This window comes from Podarcis gaigeae (genome assembly GCF_964106915.1).
Source record: "Podarcis gaigeae genome assembly, chromosome: 2".
In the NCBI taxonomy this organism is placed as follows: Eukaryota; Metazoa; Chordata; class Lepidosauria; order Squamata; family Lacertidae; genus Podarcis; species Podarcis gaigeae.
Window position 1 is genome coordinate 2,254,905 of NC_139679.1, and position 27,342 is coordinate 2,282,246.

Here is a 27,342-nt window from a genome sequence, read left to right on the forward strand (position 1 = left end):
CACATAGAAAATTGCTTATAAATAAAAAATTAGGGCAGGAATTCATTTCATCAGATAAAGTGAAGAAAAGAGGAGTTGTGATTTATGCAAAGGAGAAGTTGGCCCCAAAATTAATTTTTAAAGATGAACAAGGGAGATTTTTGGCAATTGAAATACAAGTTCAAGGAGAAAAAATTTTGACAGTTGGAATTTATGCACCAAATGAAGGGAAGGCAGAATTTTTTATGAAATTGCATGAGACTTTAACGGACTATTTGGATTATAATGTAATTATGATGGGAGACATGAATGGCGTGGTCTCTACAAACATGGATAAAGCACAAAGACAGGTGGTCTCTAAGGATGGGAGATTACCAAAGACTTTCTTCGAGATGACTGAGAACATGGATCTGATTGACATCTGGAGAACAAGGAACCCTCTTGAGAGAGAGGGAACCTTTTTCTCCGAAGCAAAAATGACATGGACAAGAATTGACCAAATATGGATTACTAGTGGGATGGCTCCAAAGATAAAAAAGTAGAAATCTGCCCAAAGACTTACTCCGACCATAATGCCGTAAAGATGGAGATGAAATTGACAACAGCTGGTTCCTTTAGATGGAGAATGAATGACACCCTATTTAGAGATGAAGAGATTTACAAAAAGGCCCCAAAAACCTTGAAAGATTACTTTGAGATAAACCTGAAGACAGAGGTGGAGAAAAGAGTAATTTGGGACGCAAGTAAAGCCGTGATGCGAGGTTTCCTAATACAACAGAACTCCTTAAAGAGGAAGAGACAAAATGAGAAGAAAGAAAAGATTTTGGAAAAGATAAAAGAAGGTGAAAAGAAATTGAGATCTAAACCAAAGTCTCATGAGGTCTTGAGAGAAATTAAGTTCTACCAGATGCAGTATATGGATGATGAATCAAGAGATAGAATGGAAAATTAAACAAATGAGACAAAGGACATTTGAATCAGCAGATAAATGTGGAAAACTTCTTGCATGGCAACTGAAGAAGAGACAAAAATTGAATACTGTTACAAGTTTGGAGGTGGAAGGAAAGAACATTTTTAAACCAAATGAGATCAGTAACTGTTTTCAGAGTTATTTCAGAAGACTATACGCACGAGGGCCGGAGAATGAAGGAGAAATAGATGATTTTCTTAAAAAATATGGACTACAAAGAATTTCACAACAAAGTATGATGGTTTTGAATGAGAAAATTACAGAACAAGAAATAGAGGGTGCTATTCAGAATATGAAATTGGGGAAATCTCCAGGACCAGATGGATTGACCTCCAGATATTATAAAGCTTTGAAGGAATGGCTAATACAACCATTGAAGGAGGTCTGCAATGAAATTTTAGAGGGGGAAAAGGCACCCGAATCGTGGAAAGAAGCTTTTATCACGCTTATACCAAAAACTGAGACTGAAAAGAACCAGATCAGGAACTACCGCCCTATATCATTACTTAATGTGGATTATAAAATATTTGCTGATATTTTGGCAAAAAGGTTGAAGAAGGTGTTGGTGGAGGAGATTCACAAGGACCAAGCTGGCTTTCTCCCTGGGAGACATATGTCAGATAATGTAAGAAACATAATTGACATTATAGAGCTGTTAGAAGTTAACATTAATACGAAGGCTGTATTAATATTTGTGGATGCGGAGAAAGCGTTTGACAATATTTCTTGGAGTTTTATGAAGAAGAATCTCCATGGGATGGGGGTAGGCCAAAGGTTTGAAAATGGTATAGGTGCATATTCTGAACAAAAAGCAAAGTTAATTGTAAATAATGTGGTCACTGAAGAACTTCTTATAGAAAAGGGGACACGACAGGGGTGCCCAATATCCCCATTGCTTTTTATATCTGTCTTGGAGGTTTTGTTAAATATGATCAGGAAAGACCAGCTGGTTAAAGGAATTCAGGTCGGATCCAAACAATATAAACTGAGGGCTTTTGCAGATGATTTAGTATTGACCCTACAACAGCCAGATACTAGTACGAAAAGAGTTTTAGAAATAATTCAAGATTTTGGTCAGGTAGCAGGATTCAAGCTGTTGAAGTGGAATACACTAGATGAGACAGTTAAATCAACTATGATAAAGTGGGCACAAGACATTGGTCATGACATTATGTTCGCTGACTGGGAACAGTTATGGACCACCGGGATAAAATTTACGGCATATAATGCCTTAAGAGAAAATATTATGAAAATGATCTATAGGTGGTACATGACCCCAGTCAAGCTTGCAAAAATCTATCATTTGCCCAATAATAAATGCTGGAAATGTAATGAGACTGAAGGTACCTTCTATCACCTTTGGTGGACCTGCCCGAGGATTAAGGCCTTCTGGGAAATGATTTATAATGAAATTAAAAAGGTACTTAAATGTACTTTCCATAAGAAACCAGAGGCATTTCTCCTGGGCATGGTCGGCCAATTGGTGCCAAGGAAGGATAGGACGTTTTTTATGTATGCCACCACAGCAGCGAGGATTCTCCTAGCAAAGTATTGGAAGACACAAGAACTACCCACGCTGGAAGAATGGCAGGCGAAGGTGATTGACTATATGGGACTGGCAGAGATGACTGGCAAGAATTCGTGACCAAGAGAAAGAGACGGTGGAAGAAGATTGGAATAAGTTTAAAGTATATCTTAAGAACTGTTGTAATATTGATGAATGTTAAAATGTCAAGATAAAGGAAAATATGGAATTACAGCTGTAATTGATTGATAGATTAATTACCAGAAGAAATTTAAAAAGACAATGTGATTAATTGACCGGCCTGAAGGGTTGTTGAAGAAACTTTTAAAATAGGGAAGCAGAGAAGGGGAGGGAGGGGGAAGTCCGAGAAGTAAGGTTATGAAAAAAAAAGATTTGAAATTATACATGTTTATATGTTTGTATTTGTTTGTGTGTGCTGATTGTTTTGTTTTTATTTGTGTTGAAAATTAATAAAAAATTATTTAAAAAACAAACAAACAAAAGAATCCCAAGAAGGATACCAACCAGCCCTTCAAGCTGGTGCCCAGTTGTCCTTCTACCTTTAGCAAAAGAGTCAGGCTCTTTTGAGAAGGGATGAAAAGTCAATTCTTGTTTATTCTAAGGTCTTTTTTCTGCTTACAAAATGGAACAATTTCCCCTCTCTGTTCCCTGTGTGCTGTTCTGGGGGTTCTCCTGGTGGGTGGCACAGAGGGCATGGGGGGAGGTGGTGGAAAGTCCCGTTAAGCTAGTGTACAGACATCAGCCAACACACTGGGTTAGGTGAAACCAGCCCTTAGTGTGGATGCAGCTGGGGACTCACATAACTATATGCTCCAGTGCCAAAAATCTGGGAGAAGAGTTCTGTGTGCATAGGTCTCTCTTGGGGGGGGGGCAGGGGCGGGGAAGCATGCTATCTTCTAAGCCTTCACCTGAAATGGTATAGTCCAGAAACAGACTTACTAACTTAATCTGCTGTTGGTGAGAACTAGACTCTACTGTCCTGGACAAGCAAAGGAACACCATTAAAGTGTAGCTTTGGGGTGAGGCGCCGTGCGCCTGATGCACACGCAGTTGCAAACAGTCCCAACGCTAATCTTTCTCCCTTCTTTGCAGGACCCTTCTTGGAATCACCGGGTCTACAGGCTGGCCATGGCGAAACTGACTCCCCCCTTGATTCCCTTTATGCCCCTCCTGCTTAAAGGTATAATAAGCTGCATGCTCCTTACTAAATTTACCTTGGCTGTTGGTTTGCATGCATAAATGCTTTTTGTATCTTGAGACCTTAGGGATCTAAACTCACAAAACATATGAAATTTGAAATAATTAAGAAAAAGCATCTAAGACTGGGGTCTGGCCATGGGAACTCAGGCTTGCCATCCCATCTGGCTCAGGGGATTCTCACACATGGTCAGAAGCAAGCTTTGTGTTTTCAAGCCTGTCTCAGTAACAGTACTTGACCCCTGAGCTATGGCTCCTCTCCTGAATGAATGTGTTGGGTAATGTGGAGGTGTCCTCTAATAACCTTTGCTGCCTTGGGAGGAGTTCTGCTCTTGCTCGTTGCATTACTTTGCAAAGGTGGGGCACAAGACTAGATTCAGGGCCCGACTTGAGGGCACATGATGCAGCCAGCCTGCTGAAGTTGGGAAGATCTGGTAAGTGCCTGGATGGGAGACTGTATGATAGTTCCATGTATGCCACCTTGAGTTGCATCATGTAAGAAAGGCAGAATATACTAAATATATAAGCCCATCAGCTCATCTGCTGAACTTCATTGTCTGTACATACTGTGCAGGGGCACCATCGGAGGGGGAGGGAAGGCCCCCCATTTCAATATTCCGTGGTCCATCAGGCCCCATCAGACCTACCTGCAGCTAGTGGAAGACTGCACCAGCCTGCGTGAGGTTGGGGGCACATGTTTGATGTCACATGTGTGCGCCAGGCCCCTTCAATCTTGAGGGCAGCCCAGTGCCTGGGCTACTGTGTGATGAACAGACTCAGATCTTTGTCTCCCTTCGCAGACCTGACATTCATCCATGAGGGTAACTGCACATTGGTGGAGAATCTTGTCAACTTTGAGAAGCTGGTGAGTGGAGAGACATGGCTGGGGAAACTGGGGTAGTCTTACTGTGGCATGGTAAAGGCAGGAGGAGCCAGTATCAGAGAAAGTTATCATTCCCCTGCTGGAGAGAAGAAGCTACAGTTCCCTTTTAGGTGTTGAGAAATTTCAGTTGTGCATAAGGACACTTTGAACATGCTCTCTTGTCCTCTTTGTCTGCAAATAACTCACTTAGGGGTGAGATGAGGATGAAACGATTGAGCCTAACATTAAACCTGTCTGTTCCATGCAGCGCATGATGGCCAAGGCAGTTCGTCTCGTGCATCGTTGTCGGAGTCACCCCAACCGTGAGTGGGGCAGGGGAGCAGGGGCACAAGACAGGTGTCAGTAGGGATAAGCGGAGAAACATTCCTAACATTCCAGAATGGGAGCTGGATGGACAGATCAGCCTAACCTCATCCCCTGCCATTTTTACTGGCACACAATTATAGGTCTGCCCTGTCTTATTTTGTGTGGAATTTTTTAAAGAAGGTTTTGCATTTATATTGTATGCAGTATTGTTATACACATTATCATGCACAGCACTGTATGCATTTCTCTCCACTGTATGCATTTTTGATATTCTTCAGTGGGCTTTTCCATAAAATGCACATTTTTATCTTCATTTAATCATCATCATCATTTTATTTATATGCCACCTTTCCATTGTTAAAACCATGCTCAAGGCAGCAGGCAACATGACAAGATTTACAGCATTGCAAACATAGCAAAAGTCCCAAACAATAAAGGAAACATATCAAAAAGTATTGAAACAATTTCCACATAAATCCTAATAAGATCTAAAACTAAAGATACAAAAATCAATAGCAATGAAAAACCCCAATGAAACAACCTAAACAAGACCACAGCAGTCAATCAGTCTGCCAGGGCCCCTCCCTCCCAAGCCAGGTGGGGAAAGGCCAGCAATGGAGGGAGAAGAACTTCCAGGACCCACAGCCAATATGGTTTCAGGAGCCTCAGCTTTTGTAGCTGGAGTCAGTTTTCCCTCCCAGGCCAGGTGGGAAAAGGCTAGCAAGGCTGCAGACAGGTCTTCCAGGACTCACAAGATAGATATTTTTGTGCACTGATGCTGCATTGCAAAATCTTGAAACATTGCATTCCAACCCAAAAGTTTTGGACCGTCAAATTGGGCTGGTCTTCTGCATAAAGTGGACCAAGCAAATTCCTCCTCCATCCCTAAGGGTGGACCCTCAGGTCAATGCATTTAAACAGATACAAGTGTTGGAGCAGCTAGAATGGCCTCCTCTTTCAGAGGCAAACCATTGTGCCCTACTGCTTCTTTTGCGCTAAGTTGAATTCTTTTCAGAATTGATTAAACTTTCCAGCTCACCTGGACAGGTTGGATTAGGTGACTCTTGGGGTTCCTTCCAACTCTACAATTCTATGATTATATAATTCTAAGGTCTTGGGGCTTATTGGGGGTTTATTTCAGGGTTGATACAGGTCAGAAGACAGAAAAAGTAGGGGTGGGGTGGGGAGGGAAGGGAAGGGAGGGGAGAGGCCATGAAATTGAATTGAAATGTTGCGAGGGCTCTAGTATTGAAATAAGGCCACTAGCCAAAGGCAGGCAGGTGAGTCATAGATCAAACAGACTGAAAGGATGACAAAAAATTAAATGATAATAAGCAAAACGGATTTTAAGCAGACTTTTTTTTAACCCTTCTCCTCTTCTTCCCCACTCCAGTTCCACTCTCCCCTTTGCGGAGTCGTCCTCAGCACCTCCTGGAAGAAGCCCGGGCACTGCGTGCCTCTACCTGTAAGCAAGGGAGGGGTTTTGTACACAGAGTGCTTCCACACCAACCCCTTTTCTCTGATTCTGCCCTCCTTTGTTCACACACTTTTTATGGGGAAGGCACACAACACCATCGAAATAATTACATTCCAGTGTTTCTTTATTGTCTTGAGGCTCCCCCCCCAAAAAAAACCATTATGGGGGTGAGGTTTGGGGGAGGCAAGAGGGCTACAAAACCCAGGTTCAGTAACAGTCATAGCACTGCTAGAACTTCCAGGGGATCCCTTTTATAAATTGCAAGAGCTCATGCAAAAGGTCCCAGGTTCCATCTCGGTAGAGCTTGGAAAAGACTCCTGTCTGAGTCGGCTGCCAGTCAGTGTGGACAGTAGTGTGCTAGATGGACTTGGCATAAGGAATCTCCTAGCTCTAAATAGAAAACTTCCTTTTTTTGCAGGTTTTGCCCATTTTATTGCTTGCCTGAAGTGTGTGTGTGTATGTGTGTGAAAGAGAGTTTTTCCAATTTTTGTCCTCTTTTCTTTCCATTAAACTGAGATCGCAATATTTTGCTTTAAAGGGATAGTTATTAATGAAGACATTGTGACACCATCCATTTTTATATTTAGTCCCTTTCATAATAATCTCTTAGGTGGAATTTGCTTTTTCACTACCCTTGCTTGCTGAGCTGATGTATTCATTAAGCTGCCCAGCCACAACCCCAATATTTCAATTGTGGGGCAGCCACAAGCCATTTCCTATATGAATGCTATATGATGTAGTATTTCTGATCCAATGTGCCCTTACATTTATACTTCCTTACACATCTGCAATTTCCCAGCCCATCTCAGTCTCCCTTTGGAGTCTACAATTTGATTGGCTTTTTCACACTCCTGATTGTGCAGTGTGATTAGCTGTTCACCACCCTGGATAATATAGCAGGTGCCTGAACAATTCAGGATACCTTCCTGAATAGTTCATTTCCTGTGTGATGTGTGCAGAGCTACATTCAATATCCCCTCATCAAACATGTACTTTGCAGAATAAACTGTCAAAACCCTCAGTCCCCATGTCTCAAGGACCCAATCCAACTACAAAAGGATCTCTCCAAACTAAGGAATGGGTTAGGTAAGATTCCAGGTAAGGAAATGATCCAAATAAAACTTATTTTTAGTTTTGAAGATTTTAATTTCTAACCATGAGGAGGATTAAGATGCCATACAGATCACTGAACACCCCCCCCCCCCGGCAATTAGAAATCTCTGTCACTCACAAGATCCTGAATTTTACCTTGTTAAAATTTATGTCCCTAAATCTATGAATTCTTTCAAAATCCTTCCTTGATATTGGGATCTTTTTCTTTCAGGTTCAGAGCAGTCTCTTAGCACACGAAGCCCAGCTGCTACCTGGGCCTACACCCAGCACCTGAGAGTGATCGACAGCCAGAAGGAACTATTGCGGCTCTCACGAGACCTCGAATCCTGATGCTGCCAGAAGCCGAGGCTAGGACCCGGGATGTGCATATTGTCTGACCTGGGCAAAGGACTACTGAGTTAGCCCTACTTTCAAGATGGGGAGATACCAAGCAGATGGGAGAGCTCTTCCTTCTCTTGGTGGTTCCCTTGCTCTCTGTTCTGCAATCAGGATGTAGGTGCCAGCAATGTCCAGGCCAGAGAAAGGACATGTCAGCTGCTACCGATGATGCTTTTGTAGGCTGCAAGGTTCCTGATCCGAAGAAAGACTGCTCTATGGACCACATGTTGCTGCCTTAAGGAGAAAGAAGCAAAAGCTCCCATATATCACTTATCAGTGTTCAATGGAAATGTGGTTTTTTTCTATTAAAAAGGCATACAGTAAGATTTGCTTGTGTATTTCTGGTGGACTGTGACTTTGTGAATAGCTTTCCCACCTTTTATCCTTGTTCTTTCTACTGACTATAGCACTGTAGCTGAGGTGTCAAAAGACATTTAAGGGGCCATGGTTCTAAGGTTGGCTAGAGAGCCCATCCCAATTGTGCTCCGTCTCTGAGAGCTCGTGCCAATGATGCTTTGGCCTACTACTGTCTTAGCACACAGGAATGGACCAAAATTCAAGGAAACTGATTCACCACACACCGGCATTTTCTTACTTGCACCCTGGGAACATATTGATTTTCATAAATCTTTCTTTGCAGTGTTGCAAAGGATCTTGGGATATCAGCCTATGGGCCGTGCATGCAGTCTGATGCCAGGAGCAGCATTCAAACCTCACAAAGGGACACATTCTTTTCTGGACAGCCTTCTGAAGGCCACCTGTCAGTCGTGGGTCAGTCTAGGGTCAAAAGTAAGCAGAGGAACAATGGTAAATGTTACTTTTGTACAGTAGACTGGTTTTTACACACACGTACACACCCTTTTACGTTCTCTATCCAGACAAGGGGTTTGAAGCAGGTCCTGTGATGGGTGTGGCCTATGGAGAATTCAGAGGGCCACATTGAGGGGCCCTGAGGACTGCGTTCAGTCCCTGCGCCAGAGGGATGTGATGGACTTGTGTGGACAGCAAAATACATAATAGCAACAAACAAACTAACAAAACCTCCCATTTGACACATTTAGAAGGCCACAGATGGTTTAGTCAGCCAAATGCCTGGATGAAAATAAACATTTTTGCCTGGCACCAAAAATATTGTTGCATACCCCCCCCCCCCCCAATCTCAACTCTCAACTCTGCCTTATGTCCTTCTCACTACCTGTGAGTTGAGGGAGGGCCACACCCCACCCACTTTCTGTCTGCTACGGAGCCCCTTCATCCCCCTTAGAGGCTCATCACCCAGGAAGCTAGCCTGGCTTGACTGGCTTTTAAGACTAGCTGGATCCAGGGATAAGAGTGGTCTGGCACCCACAGACTCATAACAACACAGTATGTAATGCAGGTGCCACACCAGCTTCCCTGGGGAAAGCACTCCATAGACAGGACGACACTGCAGGAAAGGCCTGCTCTCGTGTTATCATGTGTCAAGAGGGAAGCATGCAAACTTCATTAGGGATGGTCTGAGGAGGAGCCAGAGCTTCTCTCCCAACCCTCTTCAACCTTTTCAGGCAGCCTGCAGAGCCACTTTTGTTTTACCTCTTTGTGTCTGCAGCTTCCTAATTCCCTGAGGCTGCATCCACACCATACCCTCAAAGCACCCTCTAAAGCATCCTGGGAACTGTAGTTTCTTTGAAGGTGCTGGGACCTGTTGCTTTGTGAGGGTTAAACTACAATTTCCAGGATTCTTTGGGGTGGGGGATGTACTTTGAATGTGCTGTGTACTCAGCCACAGACACCTGGCATCTGCAACTTGATGTTTCAATGACTCCTTCCTCACAAAAGGAGGGCTCCTCTTCAGGGTTCCAGCATGCCATTCCTCCCAAGTCATGTTCCATGTGTCTTTTCCAGCAGTCACTGTACATTACACGACCACTGAGCATGCTCAGTCTTCCTCAGGCTGATGTCTTAAAATATTTTCTATTGGCACTCTCCCAGACATGTTGTTTCACACTGGCCCCCTCTTGTCAACCCTCCTTACCTGAGTTTGCTAGCAGAATAAGTGACAGACAGGCACCACCTACAACTAATCCCTGCTTGAGGGTGGCAGTGGGGGGGTGTTCTATGCATTCTTTTGTGGGGGTGAATGCAATCTAAACCAGCAGGAAGAATGTGGGTGTGTTTCTCAAGAACCGTCTACAGTGTGGGCTGTTGCAAAGATGTGGTGGGAAAGCATAAAAAGGCTCCTCCCTGAATAGAGGAGACTGGCTGGCACTGCTTCCAAATAATCTAGAGGCAGAGGGAGATATCCCAGTAGAAATACTGTGTGGGATCTCTTTCAAAGATGCCTGCAGCCCATTACAGTGCAGGACAAGCAAAGGTCACATGATCCTTGGCCTTGTTTGTGAGATCCTCCACGCTGTTGGCGTCATCTCTTGGCTTGGTTCCCAGTTTTTTCTCCGCTTCGGAGGCTGTTGTGTTTTTTTGAGCAGTCTGGAATGAAAACTGCCAGCCGCACAAAAACCCATGGAGGGGTTCCAAGGAGGAAATTGTCAACCAGATCTCCCTCCCTATGGTGGCCACACCCACCACAGCCAAAGGTTCTGGACCTCGCTTCAGGAGAGCGTTGGAAGAACTGAGGGAGGCTTCTTGGGCAGGCATGGCCTTCTCGGTGGGAGACCCCGTGGAGAGGCTTCAGGAGGAGGTGTCCTGCTCCATCTGCTTGGAGTACCTCAGGGACCCAGTGACCATCGAGTGTGGTCACAACTTCTGCCAGGCTTGCATCTCCAACTACTGTGAGCGGGCAGCGGGGTCTGTGGCCCAGGTGGCTCTCTGCCCGCAGTGCCGGGCTGGTTTCTTGCTGAGCAGCTCGCGGCCCAACAAGCAGCTGGCCAACATCGTGGAGGGCATCGAGCGGCTGGCTCTGCGACCAAGCAGAGACCCCGGCGAGGCCTTGTGTGAGAGGCACGGCAAGAAGCTGCGCCTTTTCTGCCAAGACGACGGCGAGCCCATCTGCCTGGTGTGTGACAAATCCCGAGAGCATCGGGCGCACACGGTCCTGCCCATTGAGGAGGCTGCTCATGACTACAAGGTGAGCCTGTGTCTTGATTTATAACTAGAAATGAGCTAGGGCAAGCAGACCTTCTGGTTTCTCCACGTGTCTGCTGCACCAGTCATGAATGTTGTGGGGAGTATTAGGGGTCTATTCTGAGCTTTGCTGGGCTGTGCACATTCTATACCTTTAAAGCGCATTTGGAGCACATCCCCCCCCCGGGTGTTCTGGGCACTGTAGTTTGTTAAGGGTTGCTAGAAACAACAGTGCCCAGAATTCTCTGAGAGAAAAGATGTGCTCCGAATGTGCTTTAAAGGTATAGCTTGTGCACAGCCGCAGGCTGAGGGAGAACAAAGATATCCAATGCATAAGTAAAAACAACAACACCAAAACCAAAATGTATTTTTGAAATACAACTACAAACAGCTGAACAAAGGAAGAGGCCACAAGAGTTGTTCATCAAAACCATAAAAAACCTGAGTAAAATGGGAATGTCTTTATTTGCCATAAAAACAATAACTTCAGCACCTGACATACCTGTAATGTAGGTGTAGACACACACAAATGCACACACATGGACTTGGGGGCTTGTTGTGCCCCTCTAAACTCAGTTTTCTGACCCCCACCTCAAAGATCCCCCCAAAATTGGTAATAATAGAAATAATAAGCTTTGCTACAACCTGAGATTCTTTTGTTATGGTCAAGGACTTGCCTAATTTGAGTCTGCGCAACACCTCCTCTCCACCTTATGGCTATTACAAAATATAGACTGGGTTTTTTCTTAAATCTTGTATGGCCTGTGCTTGACTTATGAGGTGCCTGGAAGCAGGGGCCCTTTTGGAAAGCCACCTCCACTCTCTCCAATTTTAACCAAGCCCCTGCCTTGCCATACGCTTTTAAAAACAAGTGAGACACAAAACCTCCTCTAGCCCTTGGTATTTAAGCACAGGAGCCAGGGAGATCGGATAGCTTTTCTTCCTACCTCAAACCAATTTCTTCTTTTGCTTAACATCCAGCTTGTGGTTTGACTGGTGGGAATCAGTTTGGGCATGAGAGTTGCCAGCACACTCTTTTTGCAGTTGTCCCTGCTCCTTTTTCCCTTCATAGAATCACAGAATTGTACAGTTGGAAGGGACCCCCAAGGTTCATCTAGTCCAACCCAATGCAATGCTGGAATCTCAACTAGGTCATACATGAGAGATGCCTATCCAAGCCCTGGTTAAAAACATCTAAGGGATGAGAGTCCACACCTTTCGGGGGAGTCTGTTCCATGGTTTGTTCCAATCTGACGTGCCCAGACTCAGCAAGTGAGGTTTTCCTGGTAGGGAGAGTCAAGAGAGGGAAAGAGTCACTTGCTTAATTGCTGTCAGTTGCTGTTAAATTCAGCAGAGAAGGGCTGGGGGGAGAAGAAAGGTGGCAACAAGGGACTTAATAAAGTCCCTTTATTAAAATGGCTTTCACACCCATTCAGTGCTTTGTCTCTTGTATATTCTTCTTGCTTTACCTGCAGCAGCAGTTGAAGACTGCCCTCCCTAGGGGATACTGTAGTCCAGGTGGGGAGGCCCCATCCTGCCCATAGCCTGCTCATGCTCTATCAGAACACTTGTTGTCCCCCAGAGACATTGCTACCTTCCAAGTGTAGTGTCCTGGAGCGAAACTCCTGAGAGCCACCATAGTTGTTTGTGCTTCCTTCCCTAGATTAAGCTCAGGGAAGCTGTGGATGTTCTCAGGAAGGTTCTGGGGGAAGCATCAAAGCTGGAAGCCCAAGAGGCAGAGAAAACAGCTCAGTGGAAGGTAAGTACCTAATCAAAGCTTCATTAAGCGATGCCATAGAGTTAGAGCAGCTAGTCTGTTGGGTGTTGAAGTAGCAAGGCTATTTAAAACAGTGAGCATCTGGTGATCCAGGACAGTAAAGCATAATTCTCCTCAAAAAGGTATTTTAAAATACAACCTGCCCAGCTGAAGCATCTGTGCTACTTCATGTGCCATGGTTGCATTCACACATCACGATACAGCCTTGCTTATTGTAATGTGAATGAGTCTCAGGCTGACATATTCCCCTTCCCTGCATGGCCCAGCTGCAGCTGATCTTTAAGTATGGTTTGCTTAAAACAAGCCTTGTTTCAACAAACCATAGTTAAGATTAGCCATGGTTTAGAGATCAGAAAGAATGCTCATCAGAAGTGCAGACTTTTGATCTTTTCCTTGCAGCTGTGCACAAGTCTGGGGGAAGGATGTAGTTTATCATGTCCAAATAATAAAGGGGTTGATTGTTAAACAGAAATTTGCAAAGATCAAATCCCTCAATTCATCCAGATTTTTGCAGGTCAGAGCAATGTTGTGGGTGGCTGGTGGGGTCAATATGCCACATGGCTCAACATTCATGAATGGCAAAGGAAACTTGTGTTTGTGGCACCTTCAAAAAGCAGCTGATACATTTGTGTCACCTGCATTCCAGTTTCTTGTACTTGTGATGGACACAACATGGAACAGGCATCCATAGTGCATTTTTCAGTAGCCTGGAATTACAGAGATCTGTGCTCTTCAGGGATGCTTTGCTTTGTGGCTCAAGGTGGCATGCAGGAAACCGGGTAGACTGGTGTTGCTACAGACACCTGTATCATGAAAATAAGGGAGAACATGGGATTTTTCCCTCAAGGAAACTTAGCCCAGTGGCAGAACAAATATTTGACACACAGAAGCCTCCTGGCATCTCCAAGCACAGCTGGGGAAATCACCCATCTGAAACGCTAGAGCAGCGGTAGCTAATGTGATACAAATGTTGTTGGACTACAAATCCCATCAGCTCCAGGCAGCATAACCAATGGTGGATGATAATAGAGTTGTCGTCCAACAACATATGGATGGATAGTATCACATAGGACAGGCTCGCTCTGGGGAGACACTGCCAGCCAGTGCTAGGTAGGCTGGACCAAGGAAACATTCTGCATTCCTTGAGCACCAGATGTGAAGGACTTTGTGGCAGCTCCTTGGCTTCTACTATCATCCTGTGGCTAAGTTAAACCACTGCCTGCTCAACAACTTTTTTAAATAGGTCTGTGGGCTGGTTTTTCTATTACTGGCCCTGGCGTGCATGTGGAGAGAAGTACTGGGGAAAGGTCCACTATTTAATTTTCTCTGTGTTTTGCTGCAGCTTTAACTATAGGTGACAAAGCTGTGATGGATGTCTGTGCCACGATTGTTTCCTGCTTCTGAACTATGTAAAGGGCACAAGCATCATTTTCTGTGCATGGGTTTGCCCGTTTTCTCTCCTCGCCCCCTGTGTCTTTCACAACCCGGAATGTGAATCAGCAGGAAGCTCTTCTGTTCCTGGGGTTGGGAAAGACTCACAATTGGCCAATCTGTTGCTTCAGTTCTCTCTCTAAAATAGAATACAATGAGCTGAGAGTCTTCCTGAGAATCTTCACCTTTGATCCTGTGTGTGTGAGGAGGAGCTGGTTGTGGTTACTTCAGGGGGAATGAGAAGGTACTCTGCACTTCCTCAGAGGCACTTGACCCTCATGCATGTCATTGGATCAAGTATAAAGTATGTAACCCAAGTTGTACAAGGAACCAGCACAGGGTGGTGGTGGTGGTGGTGGCGTTGTAAGGTGAGGACAACTTCTAAGCAGCTCAGGTAACTTTTACAAAGGCCCTACTCAGATCCGCCCTATGCTTTCTCAGTCACTGAGGAATGTGGCTATGCAACTGCATAAGAAGGTGTTTGAGAAGTCAGCTCTGAGAAATACTGTTTATGTTGAAAAACAAAAACACTGCATTGCTATAACCAAATGGATTAGAGGTAGGAGATGCCTTAGCCATGCAGGACAGGAAAAGTGTAAGGGACTTGTATGGGCAAGCTTAGAAATTCCAGCTTTTGAATAGACCTCTGTAGTTTTGTTGTTAACAGCAGTTTAATATTCAGGCCTTGGAATGTAAGTGTACATTGAATCGTAGTAGAGTTGAATGGGACCTCAAGGATTCTCTAGACAAATGAATGCTCTGCAAGGCAGGAATCCTGTCCACAGTCACCCCTTGGTAGGCTCAAATCACCAACCTTCTGGTTAACAGCCAGGTGCACTGACCCTTTGTGCCACAAGATACAATATGGTTTTTATGAGGTTAGGGGGCTGGAGAAAGCTGGCCTGGAACATCTCTATGTCTAGCAAATGCAGGCGATATGTTGCCATGGGAACTAAATAGGGAATTGCTTCTTCATACAGAACCATTTTGAGGGATCTTCTGCATAAGAAAACCTCATTAAAAAGTGGGCAGACTTTCTCTCCTCCAGCTATAAATGTGCACTAAAATTACAAAACACCAATAATCTTCCAGCCAAATAGCACAGACGAAAGACATGAAATACTATTACCAGCCTAAATATCAGCCAGGATCATGCAACAAGGCCATAGATATGATAGGGGAGTTTTATTAGGTGTTTGGTGGACCTTAATAAGAATATGGATGGGATTTTATATGTGTTATTTAATAGATTGTTTCCCTTTTAGGTGGGACAGGTGACTTATTTTTAAACAGTTAGCTAAAGAATAATATTCAGCGCAGGCTCCATATTAGCTCCAGTATCAGAGGAAGCATACCAGTCTCTGCTAAGATTGGGGAAGAAACTCAGTTTGGTGCACCTTCCCGATCTTCACTTCTTGAAAGTATATGGAAACTGCAATGCAGCTAACCTTTGAAATTAATAATTCTCCTAATTTTGTGACTCAGTTCTCCAACTAAATAATCTGCACAAACGTTAGGGGGGAAATGTGCATTAAAAATGTGTGTATTCTAACTAACAGATAAAAATGCATTTGTAGAAATGTACACTAAAATACTGATGAATTTCCTTAAAAAACATTTATAATCACAGACTAATACATAAATGTGGAGAACTGAGTTTAGGACTGGAAAAATGAGAAAGAGACAGAGAAATTGAAACTGTCAGATTTGTCTGTCTGCAATCACTAGGGAACAGGAGTGGGAGAATGCTCTTGCTCTCGCACGGGCTTCCCACAGGTATCTGGTTGACCACGTGGGAAGAGAATGCAGAACTGGATGGGTCCCTCTCTGGTCTGATCCAATGGCCAGTTTTGCTTTCTGTGTATGTCCCTGGCAGGAGAAAGTGGAGGAACGCAGAGCGCTCATTGTGTCAGGGTACGAAAGACGCCGCCAGGCAATGGCCGAAGAGGAGCAGCTGCTTTTGAGGCAGCTTCAGGATGAGGCGCAGGAGACGCTGAAGAGGCTGCAGGTGAACTGGGCCTTCCTGCTTGGCCAGTGCACAAGACTACGGGATCTGATCTCAGAAATGGAGCAGAAATGCCAGCAGCCAGCTGCCTCCCTGCTGAAGGTGAGACTACAGAATGGCATCTTCTAAAAAGACCTTGATAAAGCAGATGCAGTTCTGGTACTTCTGGATTTCTTAAGCAATGTTCATAAGTCAGTTTTAGTCCCTGGACATTTACAGGCTTCTCTTTTCTCTCCTCTAGGATGTTAAGGTAGCCTTGACCAGGTCAGTACCCTATAATTTATTATTGTTGTTGTTGTTTAGTTGTTTAGTCATGTCTGACTCTTTGTGACCCCATGGACTAGAGCACGCCAAGCACTCCTGTCTTCCACTGCCTCCAGCAGTTTGGTCAAACTCATGTTAGTAGCTTCAAGAACACTGTCCCACCATCTCGTCCTCTGTCGTCCCCTTCTCCTTGTGCCCTCCATCTTTCCCAACATCAGAGTCTTTCCCAGGGAGTCTTCTCTTCTCATTATAACTATAATTCATATTGCAGCCCACTTACTTAGAAATAAGTCTGGTTGTGTTAATTGGGGCTTACTCCCAAGAATATGAGCATTGGATTGTGACTTGGTCTCATTCATGACACTGTGGGGTCATAAAATGGTGCCTTTGGCTTTGGGGGATAATTACTGACATGTTCTCCTTAGGAGTGAGGATGTATCACTGCAGGAACCCCAGCCCATCTCAATGGATCTACAGGACTTATATGATGTTCCTGGGCTGATGGAGTCACTCCAGAGATACTCAGGTAAGCGAGCAATGGTGCAGAGCTGTGTTAGTCATGTGAGCTTGGCAGCAAAGAGAAAGGTTTCTTCTCACCATGTGGTTGTCATACACAATTTGTAGCTCTTAGTTTGGGGGCCTCTGAACTTCAACTGGGTGGGATTACTCAACTAAAGCTTTAATCACAAATTAAAATGAGCTTCTCCAATCTATTTACTGATGAAACTGGTGACAGCTAAAGACTTATGGACTCTTGAATGACTGTTACTTCAGCTGTACTGGCCCTTCCCTCCTTGCATCTGGGTTTTTTTTGAAACAAAACCATAAAATATGCTTTTCATTCAAGCCTGCAGCCAAAGCTTGTTTCCCCTTTCAGAATGACTCACCAGTTGCTTTGATTTTTTTAACCATAAAGAACCACAAGCAACTGCAACTTTGAGTGCCAGCAACACATCTTTTAAACCTGATGCGCCTATGCATCAGCTCAGCACTTGCCAGAATAACAGGAGTCAGTCACCCAACTGCGTCACACCAAAACTGGTATCGGGGTAAAGGTGTGGTTCCATGAGCAGTGCTTCTGCCATCTACCATTCATAAGCCCCTTGTCATAATTGTCTTGGGTAGAGGTGAATAAATTTCCTGAACACACTTGGCAGGCTAAGACTTATTACCATCATGATTAAAGTGACCTAGGTTACTTCTAGGTAGGGAACTTTGCGGCCAAAAGCTACTTCCAGATTTGAGTGATGTATAGACAGATATGGCAAGTAGCCTTCTTAAGCAATAAAAGACCAGAGAAAGGTCTATCAACAGACAGGATGCTGATTTTATTTGGGCTTCTCCAGGTAACCTGTTTACTGAGCATTCATTTTGCTTGCACAAAACATACCAAGTCAGCCTATACCCAGCTTTAATCATTTGTTCCAGTTTGCTTTTGTGCTGGTTATATGACAATGAGCATTCATCCTTCATTGACAGCCCCTCCACCAGCTCTATTGAGTTAGGTCAGAGCTAACTCAGTTGTGTGTTGCGACACATTCGTGTGTCTGTTGCAGTGTGTATGTGTGTCATGCGAATGCTTCCTACGCTCCTCCTGGGACTGGAAAGGGGTTAGTTTAACCTCCAGTTTGCTAGTAAAACCGAATTACAGTACTGTGTCACGAGATGATGCATGTCTAAAAAGTGTGTCACCAACATGAAAAGTTTGGAAAGCTCTGAGTTAGGTGAACTTGGCTATGGCAAGTCAGCACGGCAATATGGAAGCAACGACAGCTGGAGGGAGCGCGGTTGCTCTTGTACTCATTTGCCTGAGCACCTTCTTCACTTCAAGTTGGAGCCCCAAGCACAAACACATGCACAAAACTTGGGAGAGAATCATGTATGACTTGGTAGTAGAGCACAGGTTTTGCATGCAGAAGATCTTGGGTTCAGTCCTTGACATCTGGAGTTAGGTAAATGGATTCTCAGCAGGGGAAAGGAAAGACTCTTGCCTGATTGACAACCTAGAGGAGGAGCAGCCATTGCAATGCCTTCCAGCTACTCCTGGACTAGAATGGCCATCACTCTGATGCTGGCTGGGGCATCAGTAGCATCTATTTAGGCTGTGCATCCCTTAAAGAGCCAACACCAGTGGAGAAAATCTCTGACTAGGTGTCCAATAGTCTGACCTGGTCTACCTTGTCTGTCTATCCTGCCCCTGCTCTCAATGGGAGCACAAAGCAGCTAACCATACAAAATCACATACGCAGCAGTAAACTTGTAATCAGTTACATCAGAACCAGATATGAAAGCAGAATAAAAACAACATTAGAGAGCAAAGATCATAAAATCATCCAAAAATACCACTTACACCCCAAAGGCCTGGTTACCTGAATGTGGCTAATGTGGGGGACGTCATAATGCCATTTGGAAGGGAGTTCTGTAACCAGGGAGGCCACCACTGAGAAGGCCCCTTTATAAAAGGATGTCACATAGAGGAGGGAAAAAGGTTGTTTTCTGCTGCTCCAGAGAAGCGGACACGGAGCAATGGTTCCAAACTACAAGAAAGAAGATTCCACCTAAACATTAGGAAGAGCTTCCTGACAGTAAGAGCTGTTTGACAGTGGAATTTGCTGCCAAGGAGTGTGGTGGAGTCTCCTTCTTTGGAGGTCTTTAAGCAGAGGCTTGACAACCATATGTCAGGAGTGCTCTGATGGTGTTTCCTGCTTGGCAGGGGGTTGGACTCCATGGCCCTTGTGGTCTCTTCCAACTCTATGATTCTACTTTGCTGTCAGCCCAGGCAGAACAACAAGCAGGGAATCCCTGGCAGGGTAGTTATAATTCAGCATCCTACTATAATGTCACATGTTCTGTATTGGTGCAGTAACATCACATCAGGACTGAACATGTCTCTTTCTGCCTGCAGTACCGGTGACCTTCGACCCGGACACAGCGAATCCCTACCTGCTCCTCTCTGACAACCTGCTCTGTGTGCAAGTAGGGGATCAAAAGCAAGACCTGCCCAAGAGCTTGTCCCGCTTTGAGACGTGCACTTGCCTGCTGGGTTGTCAGCAGTTCACAACTGGGAGACACTACTGGGAAGTGTGTGTGGAGAGCAAGACCAGCTGGACCCTGGGGGTGTGCCGAGAATCTGTGAGCCGCCAAGGAATCTTCACTCCCTCCCCAGCAACTGGCTTCTGGACTGTGTGGCTGAGGAATGGCAATGAGTACGCAGCCCTCACCTCCCCTCTCACGGAACTAGCTCTGAGAGCCAGGCCTGGGGCAATAGGCATCTTCCTGGACTATGATGCAGGGGAGGTTTCCTTCTATAATGCTGATAATGGGTCGCACATCTTTACCTTTGCAGACTCCTTCTCTGGACCCCTCCGGCCGTACTTCTACCCTGGGGTCCAGGCAGGGGGGCTCAACGATGCGCCCCTCATCATCCGACCAGCATCCAGCAAGATATCAGGGAAACCTTACTCTTCCCTCCAGTGAGTGCTAACTGTGGAACTCACTGCCAGGAGATAGAGACAAAGTTATATGTGCCAAAGTATTAGATATACAGCCCAGCAAGGAAGATTTGGAAACTGCAGTTCTTGTCTGGGAAAGATCCACCTAATTTTCCAGACACAAGGCCCAGAAATAATTTTCTTCCAGAATTAGATGTTGCCTTTCCTGAAGAAGGTGGCTTGGCTCACTTTCTCGAGTCCTTTGATGTTGTTTGCTGCATTAAGCGCCTTTCTGCTCCACATCTCATCGCATGTGGAATAAAAAGTGCTTTCCTAATCCTGCAGATGTAGCACAATGTGATCTGCTATGTGTAGGTCTGGTGGATAAAGGGTTGAGGTTCATGGGAAGCAGTTGGGCAGACAGTTCTCTAGTCTGATCCAGCAGAGTTCGCTCCCATTCCCCACAGTCAGATTCACTGCTCAAGAAAAAAGCCCCAGACCTGAGATTAAGCAGGGTTCCTTGCTGAACTTCAAATGCACAACTAAGACTTTCTTATTCCAGCAAGCATTTTAAGGCTCACTTGGTGCTAAAATTTATTGTTTATATTGCCCCATTTTCTGTGGATTGCTTCTCTGTACAGTGCTTAGAAATGTTAACAATTAAGTGGTATACAGATGTTTTAAATAAATAAAAATAAAGTAAATAATACTGAATTTCAAATTTGTGGAAAAGCCGTCCCCCATTTCAGTAAAGTGCAAACACAACTTCTGCAGGCTCCCCCCCAAAAAAGGAGTAAAAATTTAATGCCAAGGGAGCATGGCTGCAGTCTGAATACATCCAAGCATGATGAGGCAAATTATGAACCCCCGTAATTATGAACTTTGGTGACATCACTAGAGGTTGGCAGCCACATGCAGGGTCTGGAGGGACTGAAAGGGCGACTGTGGATAGCTAAATCTAACCCAAGGAAAGATTTGTGTCCTACAGATAAATAAAGGTGAACCATCTCATTACAATGGACTTTGAACTAATACTTTAGGAGGGCCTGATCCTCACACAGCCATGAAACTCCCCTGTGTGCTCTTTGGCCAGTTGCTGCCTCGCAGCCTGACCTACCTTGCAGGGTTGGGGAGGGGTTAAATTAGGCAATGGACACCACCTGGAGCTCCTTGGAGAAAAGGTAGGATATAATTCAGTAATTAAATACTCCTCAAAAAGTGAGCCATTTATTTTTTTCCTTTAGCTGTTTAAATAGCAAAGTCGTCTGGGTGTTTCACAAAACAATATTAAAATGCAATCAGATCACATTACATCAACCATAGATTAAAACCATGTTTTGTTGTTGTTTCGTCGTTTAGTCATGTCCGACTCTTCGTGACCCCCTGGACCAGAGCACGCCAGGCACTTCTGTCTTCCACTGCCTCCCGCAGTTTGGTCAAACTCCTGTTCGTAGCTTCGAGAACACTGTCCAACCATCTCGTCCTCTGTTGTCCCCTTCTCCTTGTGCCCTCCGTCTTTCCCAACATCAGGGTCTTTTCCAGGGAGCCTTCTCTTCTCATGAGGTGGCCAAAGTCTTGGAGCCTCAACTTCACTATCTGTCCTTCCAGTGAGCACTCAGGGCTGATTTCCTTAAGAATGGATAGGTTTGATCTTCTTGCAAATCATGTTATATACCCTAACAAGGAATATTTTTGGTTGTAAGAATGAAACAGTTTAGAATTCAGAACTATCTCTTTTTCAGCTAAGGCTGTCTAGGCAAAAATCTGCTGCAAACCTCAGTTTTATAGCCCTACGTGCCACAAAATGAGGAAGGCAACTCAGTTATTCATTTCTTGGAGCTGGGGGGAAGCTTGCCAGGGTTTAATGGAATTCTTAAAAACGCCATCAGGCAGGCAAATAGCATTTTTCTCATGGTCATTCCTCACCAACATGACCCTCAGAGCAGGCACTTCTGGAAAATCCCCAAAAAGGTGCGGGAGAGGACAACCACTAGCCCAAGTCCTGAAAACAAGAGGCTCTGTATGCTTTGGACTTTGTCTAATCTCTCCCCCAGCCCACACATTCAGACTGCTAAGTTCAGCCTAGCCATTACAGTGGTACCTCAGGTTAAGTACTTAATTTGTTCCAGAGGTCCATTCTTAACTGGTCTTAACCTGAGACACCACTTTAACTAATGGGGCCTCCCTCTGCCACTGCCATGCGATTTCTGTTCTCATCCTGAAGCAAAGTTCTTAACCCAAGGTACTATTTCTGGGTTAGCAGAGTCTGTAACCTGAAGCGTCTGTAACCCGAGATACCACTATAGTTTCAGCTCTCAAAGTGTAGCCAACCCTCCTTTCAAGAGAGGAGAGAGTCACTGCCAAGCATTTCTTATCATTCTTCGCAGCTACTTCCTGACAAAACGCCCAATCCTGGGAAACATTTCCCAGGGCTTATCCACACTTCTTGGCAAGCTGCTCCCACACCTCTGCTGGAAAGCTGCTCTATAGCACTCCAAAAGATTGCTATTTGTTCTGATGGGGGGGGGGTTCCCTTGGAAGGGGAAAGCGCTCGGACCCCTGCTTTCTCAGCATGGCACAGGTGGGAGTGTGTCTCGCTCTGGGACACAAAGAGTGACTTCAGGACCTCCCTCCTGTCTGCCCCATCTGCACCTCTGAAAACTTTGGACAGTACTTTTGTTCCCTTGCAGTCGCTTCGCATCTCACTTCTTCTGGGGCGGCGTTTCATTTTCCACCTCGCCAGTGGCAGCCTGTCCCTGGCGACTGATTGTTAGCTTTTACCTGTTGCTAGGAAACTGCTGATGACCTCACTGTTGACGTCATAATGTGATGTTGGCATCATAAGTCCCTAAGACACCATAGGTTCAAACCATCCTGTATCAAGGAGGATTCTCTGTAGGAGTTTTTGCCTTAACAGCAAAAAGAAACGAGCTTGTAAGCTGCCTAGGGTTTATATGAGAAGGCATATTGAATCAAATCTACTTAAACATTTGTAAGGAGTATAGTTTTGGCGCAGAGTTGTACAGCACCATCAACCACTGATGCAAATGATACTCCTAGCCTAGAGTAATGCATCATTATCCCAGTAGATGGTGTGGGTTTGATAACATTTGTTAAGAAAGTGAATATGATGAAACTTTGGTCCAGGAAACTTCAGTCACGGGCTCAACAGGTACCATAATTCACTCTGTTTCTGATATTTGCCAAATTTTGAGGATGCTGTGCTGTATGGTAAAGGTAAAGGTAAAGGGACCCCTGACCATTAGGTCCAGTCTTGGCCGACTCTGGAGTTGCGGTGCTCATCTCACTTTACTGGCCGAGGGAGCCGGCGTATAGCTTCTGGGTCATGTGGCCAGAATGACTTAGCCAGAATGACTTCTGGTGAACCAGAGCAATGCACAGAAACACCGTTTACCTTCCTGCTGGAGCGGTACCTATTTATCTACTTGCACTTTGATGTGCTTTCGAACTGCTAGATTGGCAGGAGCTGGGACCGAGCAATGGGAGCTCACCCCATTGCAGGGATTCGAACCGCTGACCTTCTGATTGGCAAATCCTAGGCTCTGTGGTTTAACCCACAGCGCCACCCGCGTCCCTATATGCTGTATGGTACTTGTCACCAAATAACAATTCCCAGAGCAGTTTGCACTTTTCGGGAAAGTGTCAATTAAGGAAAAAAAGGCAAACAAAGTTAATGCCCAGTTAGAGAAGAAATGGATAAATCTGCACTTTAAGAAATAGCATAAAAGATTAGCACCTACCTGAAGCATTGGCAAAGGGATACATTGAAAGCTGCATTAGCAATCATTTGTTATTTGGTGCATACATCCACAATTCCAGTTGTGAAGCAGGAGAAAAGCCAGGATCGCCTGCACCAGATGGTTTGTTCCCTTGTTATGTCTTCATTCGATGACCTTTTCCCTGCCCTTTCATCAGTGATGACGGCTTTTAATTAAATAGTTCCATCAGTGCACAAACAAAAGACATTTCCTGTCCTTGAGAAGCTTGCAATTTTAATCTAGAAAAAGGGAGATACCATGTGCTTTTTCCAGTGGCTGACATTTTGCCATTGTAACTCTTTTCATGTTGGATTGTGAAGCGTGTGGCATTTTAACTGGATCTTCACAGATATGTGTGGAACATATATACATATCCCCTTTTATGCTTACATTTGGATTTTCTGATTGTCCTGTGCAAAGATGAGGACTGTCCTCGTAGCTTCTTGAACGGTTCAGACTTACAAATCACGATGATAACCAAATTAAATTGCTAATCGCTGACTTGATTCAGAAGACGGCACAGTCCAGACCATTAACATTAGTTGCAAACTAAAATAACCAGGGGACTCCACAGCTGTCTCTCCAGGATGTCTTCACTCACTGCCTGTCAATTTTTATTTATTTATTTTTTTTGCTGGAAACAGGCTTGTCTACAGGTGAGCATTATTTAGCTGTTAATCCATTCCACCCCTCTTTTGAATTGGACCAGAGCTGTCCACACCCACATTTATGTGAATTTGTATTTGAGGAGCAACTTTGGTTTTGCCCAGTCATAAGAGCAGGCATTCTCTTTTGTGTTTGTCCCTGGCTTCTAATTTGTTGATTATATTATGACAATTAAGTACAGACAGGACATAAATGCAGAGAGCAGCTTTTAGGAAATGTGCAGAAGCACACAGTCAGGCAATTGTAAATTCTCAGCACACAATTTTCTTTAACTTGGCTAGCTGGTTCAGTTTTTTTGGTTTGGTTCAAATCTGAGGGATCAGTACAGGCACACACGGGATGTGAGGGGAGGGATAGTACCTCTGGTGGGGGACATGTCAAGCTTCTTCTGGGGTAGTTTGTCCACCTTTGGTCCCCACTCTGTACTCAGCAGCACTCACATGGCTCCTAGAAGCTGTCAGCATACGACAGTGGGCATACCCATGGAACAGTTTTTACTGGTCAGCTAAATCAGGTGAGGGGGGCTGATGGGTTTCAAACCCCTCAGTGAGTTAGGGACTTCCCCTACATGCAAAGACAAGCGCTGGCAGATTGAGCTGGTGAGATGAATATTGGGTCCAATGGCCAAGAAGGTGGTTTCTAACACAACAGTTTGACTTCACCCCTGAAGGTGCACTCCATTGTTTCTCAAGACAGATTGTCAACAACAACAACATTTATCTAACTATCTATGCTCCTCCTGTTAGAGCTGGAAAAGAAATGAAAGGATCTGTAAATTCTCAACACACACTTTTCAGATTAACATTCCTCTGCAATATCTGTCACAGAATTTTTTAATGTTTGCTTGTACAGTTGCAAAGCTCAGAAAAAGTTCAAAAATTGCAAATTAAGTAAGTTTGCCTTTAAATGCGAGTTACTTCTAATTTCACCCCATCCCTACTTGAGGTATATATCTGCATCGGAAGGATGTAGAGCTGACATTTTATTTGACATTTGTGTCCTTACAACAATCCTGTAAGGTAGATCACTATTATTCTCTTCCCCATATTGCAGATTGTGGGTGATGCTGAAGATAATTTGTCGAAGGCCACTTACAGAATTTGAGGCTGAACAATCAGATTTTAACCAAGGGCTTTATGGAGCATGACTCCACTTCTTAATTGCTACAGTTTCAGAATCACTGTGCTAAAGCAACAGCTGGGGCTCTAGGCTTATAAAGTTCCCCAAAATAAACCCACTGCTAGTAACTATATCTTGAAACACCTCTGTTGTAGAGCTGAATACATATTGCCACAGAAGCTACAAACAGGAATTTCCTGCCTAATGGCTGTGCTAATTTGATTGATATCACACAAGGTGATGCACAGACTCATACCTATGGCAGGAGCATCGCTGACTGACACTCACATGCACCTCTTCCCACCCTGTGTGATGCCATGCTATCTCCCTCCAACCCTCAAAGCTCCTCCTCATTTGCTTTGCATGAACCACCCATATAAAACCATCCTGCGATGAAAGACAGCTTCACTTGGTTGGTTCTCTTCCCTGTGCCTCCTTGAAACTTCACCCTCATCACCATCTCTGCCACTGGGACCATGAAAACCTGGGCATGTCTTCTCCTGGCAGGAGCTTTCTGCAGCCTGGCATCTGGATGTAAGTAGTAGTAGTAGTAGTTTTTTAAAAAAATAGATTGTACCCAGAGAAAGAGATGCTTTATGGTTTGATGCTGCACAGCGCTGAGGAAGAACTGCTTAAGGAACTATTGTATTGTCCACCTCCAGGTGCTGTTGGACTTCAGCTCCCATCAGCCCCAACCACCATGGCCAACGGTCAGGGACTATAGGAGGTGGAGTCCAGCAGGCCACGTGTTCCTCCCACCATGACCGATAGTCTGCACTGACTATCAGTGGTTTCACACAGGGCTATTTCCAAGCTTTACCTTGAAATGCTGGGGATTGAACCTGGGACATTCTACATGCAAAACATGTGTCCTGCCCGTGCCACTGAGTTATGGTCCTTCCCCTTGCAACTGCAGAGCCACCTCTAAGTAAGTCCAAAACTGAGAGGCTCCAATCCTAAACACATTTACTAGCCAACAACTCCAAGAGAGCAGGACTTACTTCCAAGTAAATATGCCTAAGGTTGCAATGAAAAGAGATGGTTGATTACTCTGCATTTGATTGCTATAAGCTCAGTAACTCCCAGGTGGGTCTCAAGCTGATTCTTTTGCCAGGCATTGCACTTAAGGTGACAGCAGATCCCAGGAATGTTCCATTTGTGAGGTTGGGTGAGCAGCACATGCAAGCAACTCATCACTTTATATTGCAGTCATCAAGGGAATGTGTGAACTAGAGCTGTTCCACAAATCCCAGTGCTTTTTTTCTTTAAAAAAATGTTTAGGTACTCATTTTGACTCAAGAAAATCACCATTTTATAGTTCAATTTGGGAAAAATAAATACAGTAAATGGACAAAAGTACAAAGATTCACAAAATGTTTAGGAGTATGCATACCTCTGTGTCCCCCCAGAAAAAAAGCACTGGGTAGCACTCCACTGAAAAGTGGCCATTGAATGTATGCAACTTGAAATGAGCGTACACACAAACACACACGGAATACACAATGCTGATTCCAGTGGGGGTTTTTAGGTGGTACTGGGGAGTTTATTGGGCCAGATGTCCTCAGCGGACATCTCCTTCCTTTGGTCCCTGCTGCCCTTTCACTTGCCTTCTCCCTCTTGAGTGCTTTTGCCTGGCAGCAATGGGCTCTTCCTGATCTGTGAGAATGCCCCTTGTTTGTTTGCTTGCCTCGGTGGAGAGATGTGCGCACAGAAACTTTTGACTTGTGCATGACTGAGATGTAGCCTACTGTACAGAGGTAAGAGTCACATCCATTTGCCTTTGGCTCTAACCACTGCACAGCATGTTGCCCCCAGAAGGTTGTGCATGAAGTGGCTCAATGAAAAAAGTTCCCCACCTCTGGGCTTCTGAAAAAACATCTGCAACATATTTTATGGTGTGCCCTTCTCTTTCCCATCTGGACATACAGCTAAATTGGATTGTAGCTTTAGTATAAGCTGGA

At 44.7% G+C, this 27,342-nt stretch overlaps 3 protein-coding genes across 6 annotated transcripts in view; all 3 read left to right on the forward strand.

Annotated features, from left to right (window-relative positions):
* Positions 1-8,173, forward strand: part of RAPGEF3 (Rap guanine nucleotide exchange factor 3) — a 52,349-nt gene extending 44,176 nt beyond the window's left edge. For all 3 annotated transcript variants that reach the window (XM_083729188.1, XM_083729190.1, XM_083729189.1), the window contains 5 exons: positions 3,588-3,675; positions 4,493-4,557; positions 4,823-4,877; positions 6,275-6,346; positions 7,683-8,173. In XM_083729188.1, the coding sequence (XP_083585314.1) occupies positions 3,588-3,675; positions 4,493-4,557; positions 4,823-4,877; positions 6,275-6,346; positions 7,683-7,801 (399 nt within the window). In that variant the 3' untranslated portion in view covers positions 7,802-8,173. The remainder of the gene's footprint in view (positions 1-3,587; positions 3,676-4,492; positions 4,558-4,822; positions 4,878-6,274; positions 6,347-7,682) is intronic.
* Positions 8,174-9,979: 1,806 nt separating this feature from the next.
* TRIM58 (tripartite motif containing 58) lies at positions 9,980-20,538 on the forward strand. Of its 2 annotated transcripts, XM_083729206.1 has the most exons (6): positions 9,982-10,913; positions 12,573-12,668; positions 15,994-16,224; positions 16,364-16,386; positions 16,812-16,912; positions 19,292-20,538. In XM_083729206.1, the coding sequence occupies exons 1-6, from the start codon at positions 10,395-10,397 to the stop codon at positions 19,861-19,863; spliced, it is 1,542 nt and encodes a 513-aa protein (XP_083585332.1). In that variant the 5' UTR covers positions 9,982-10,394; the 3' UTR covers positions 19,864-20,538. The 2 variants fall into 2 exon arrangements, with proteins under 2 accessions (XP_083585333.1, XP_083585332.1); XM_083729207.1 differs by lacking the exon at positions 15,994-16,224 and having other exon boundaries at positions 9,980-10,913.
* Positions 20,539-22,683: 2,145 nt separating this feature from the next.
* ENDOU (endonuclease, poly(U) specific) overlaps positions 22,684-27,342 on the forward strand; it is a 32,508-nt gene continuing 27,849 nt past the window's right edge. The window contains exon 1 of the mRNA XM_083729246.1: positions 22,684-25,915. Coding sequence (XP_083585372.1) covers positions 25,858-25,915 — 58 coding nt within the window. The 5' untranslated portion in view covers positions 22,684-25,857. The remainder of the gene's footprint in view (positions 25,916-27,342) is intronic.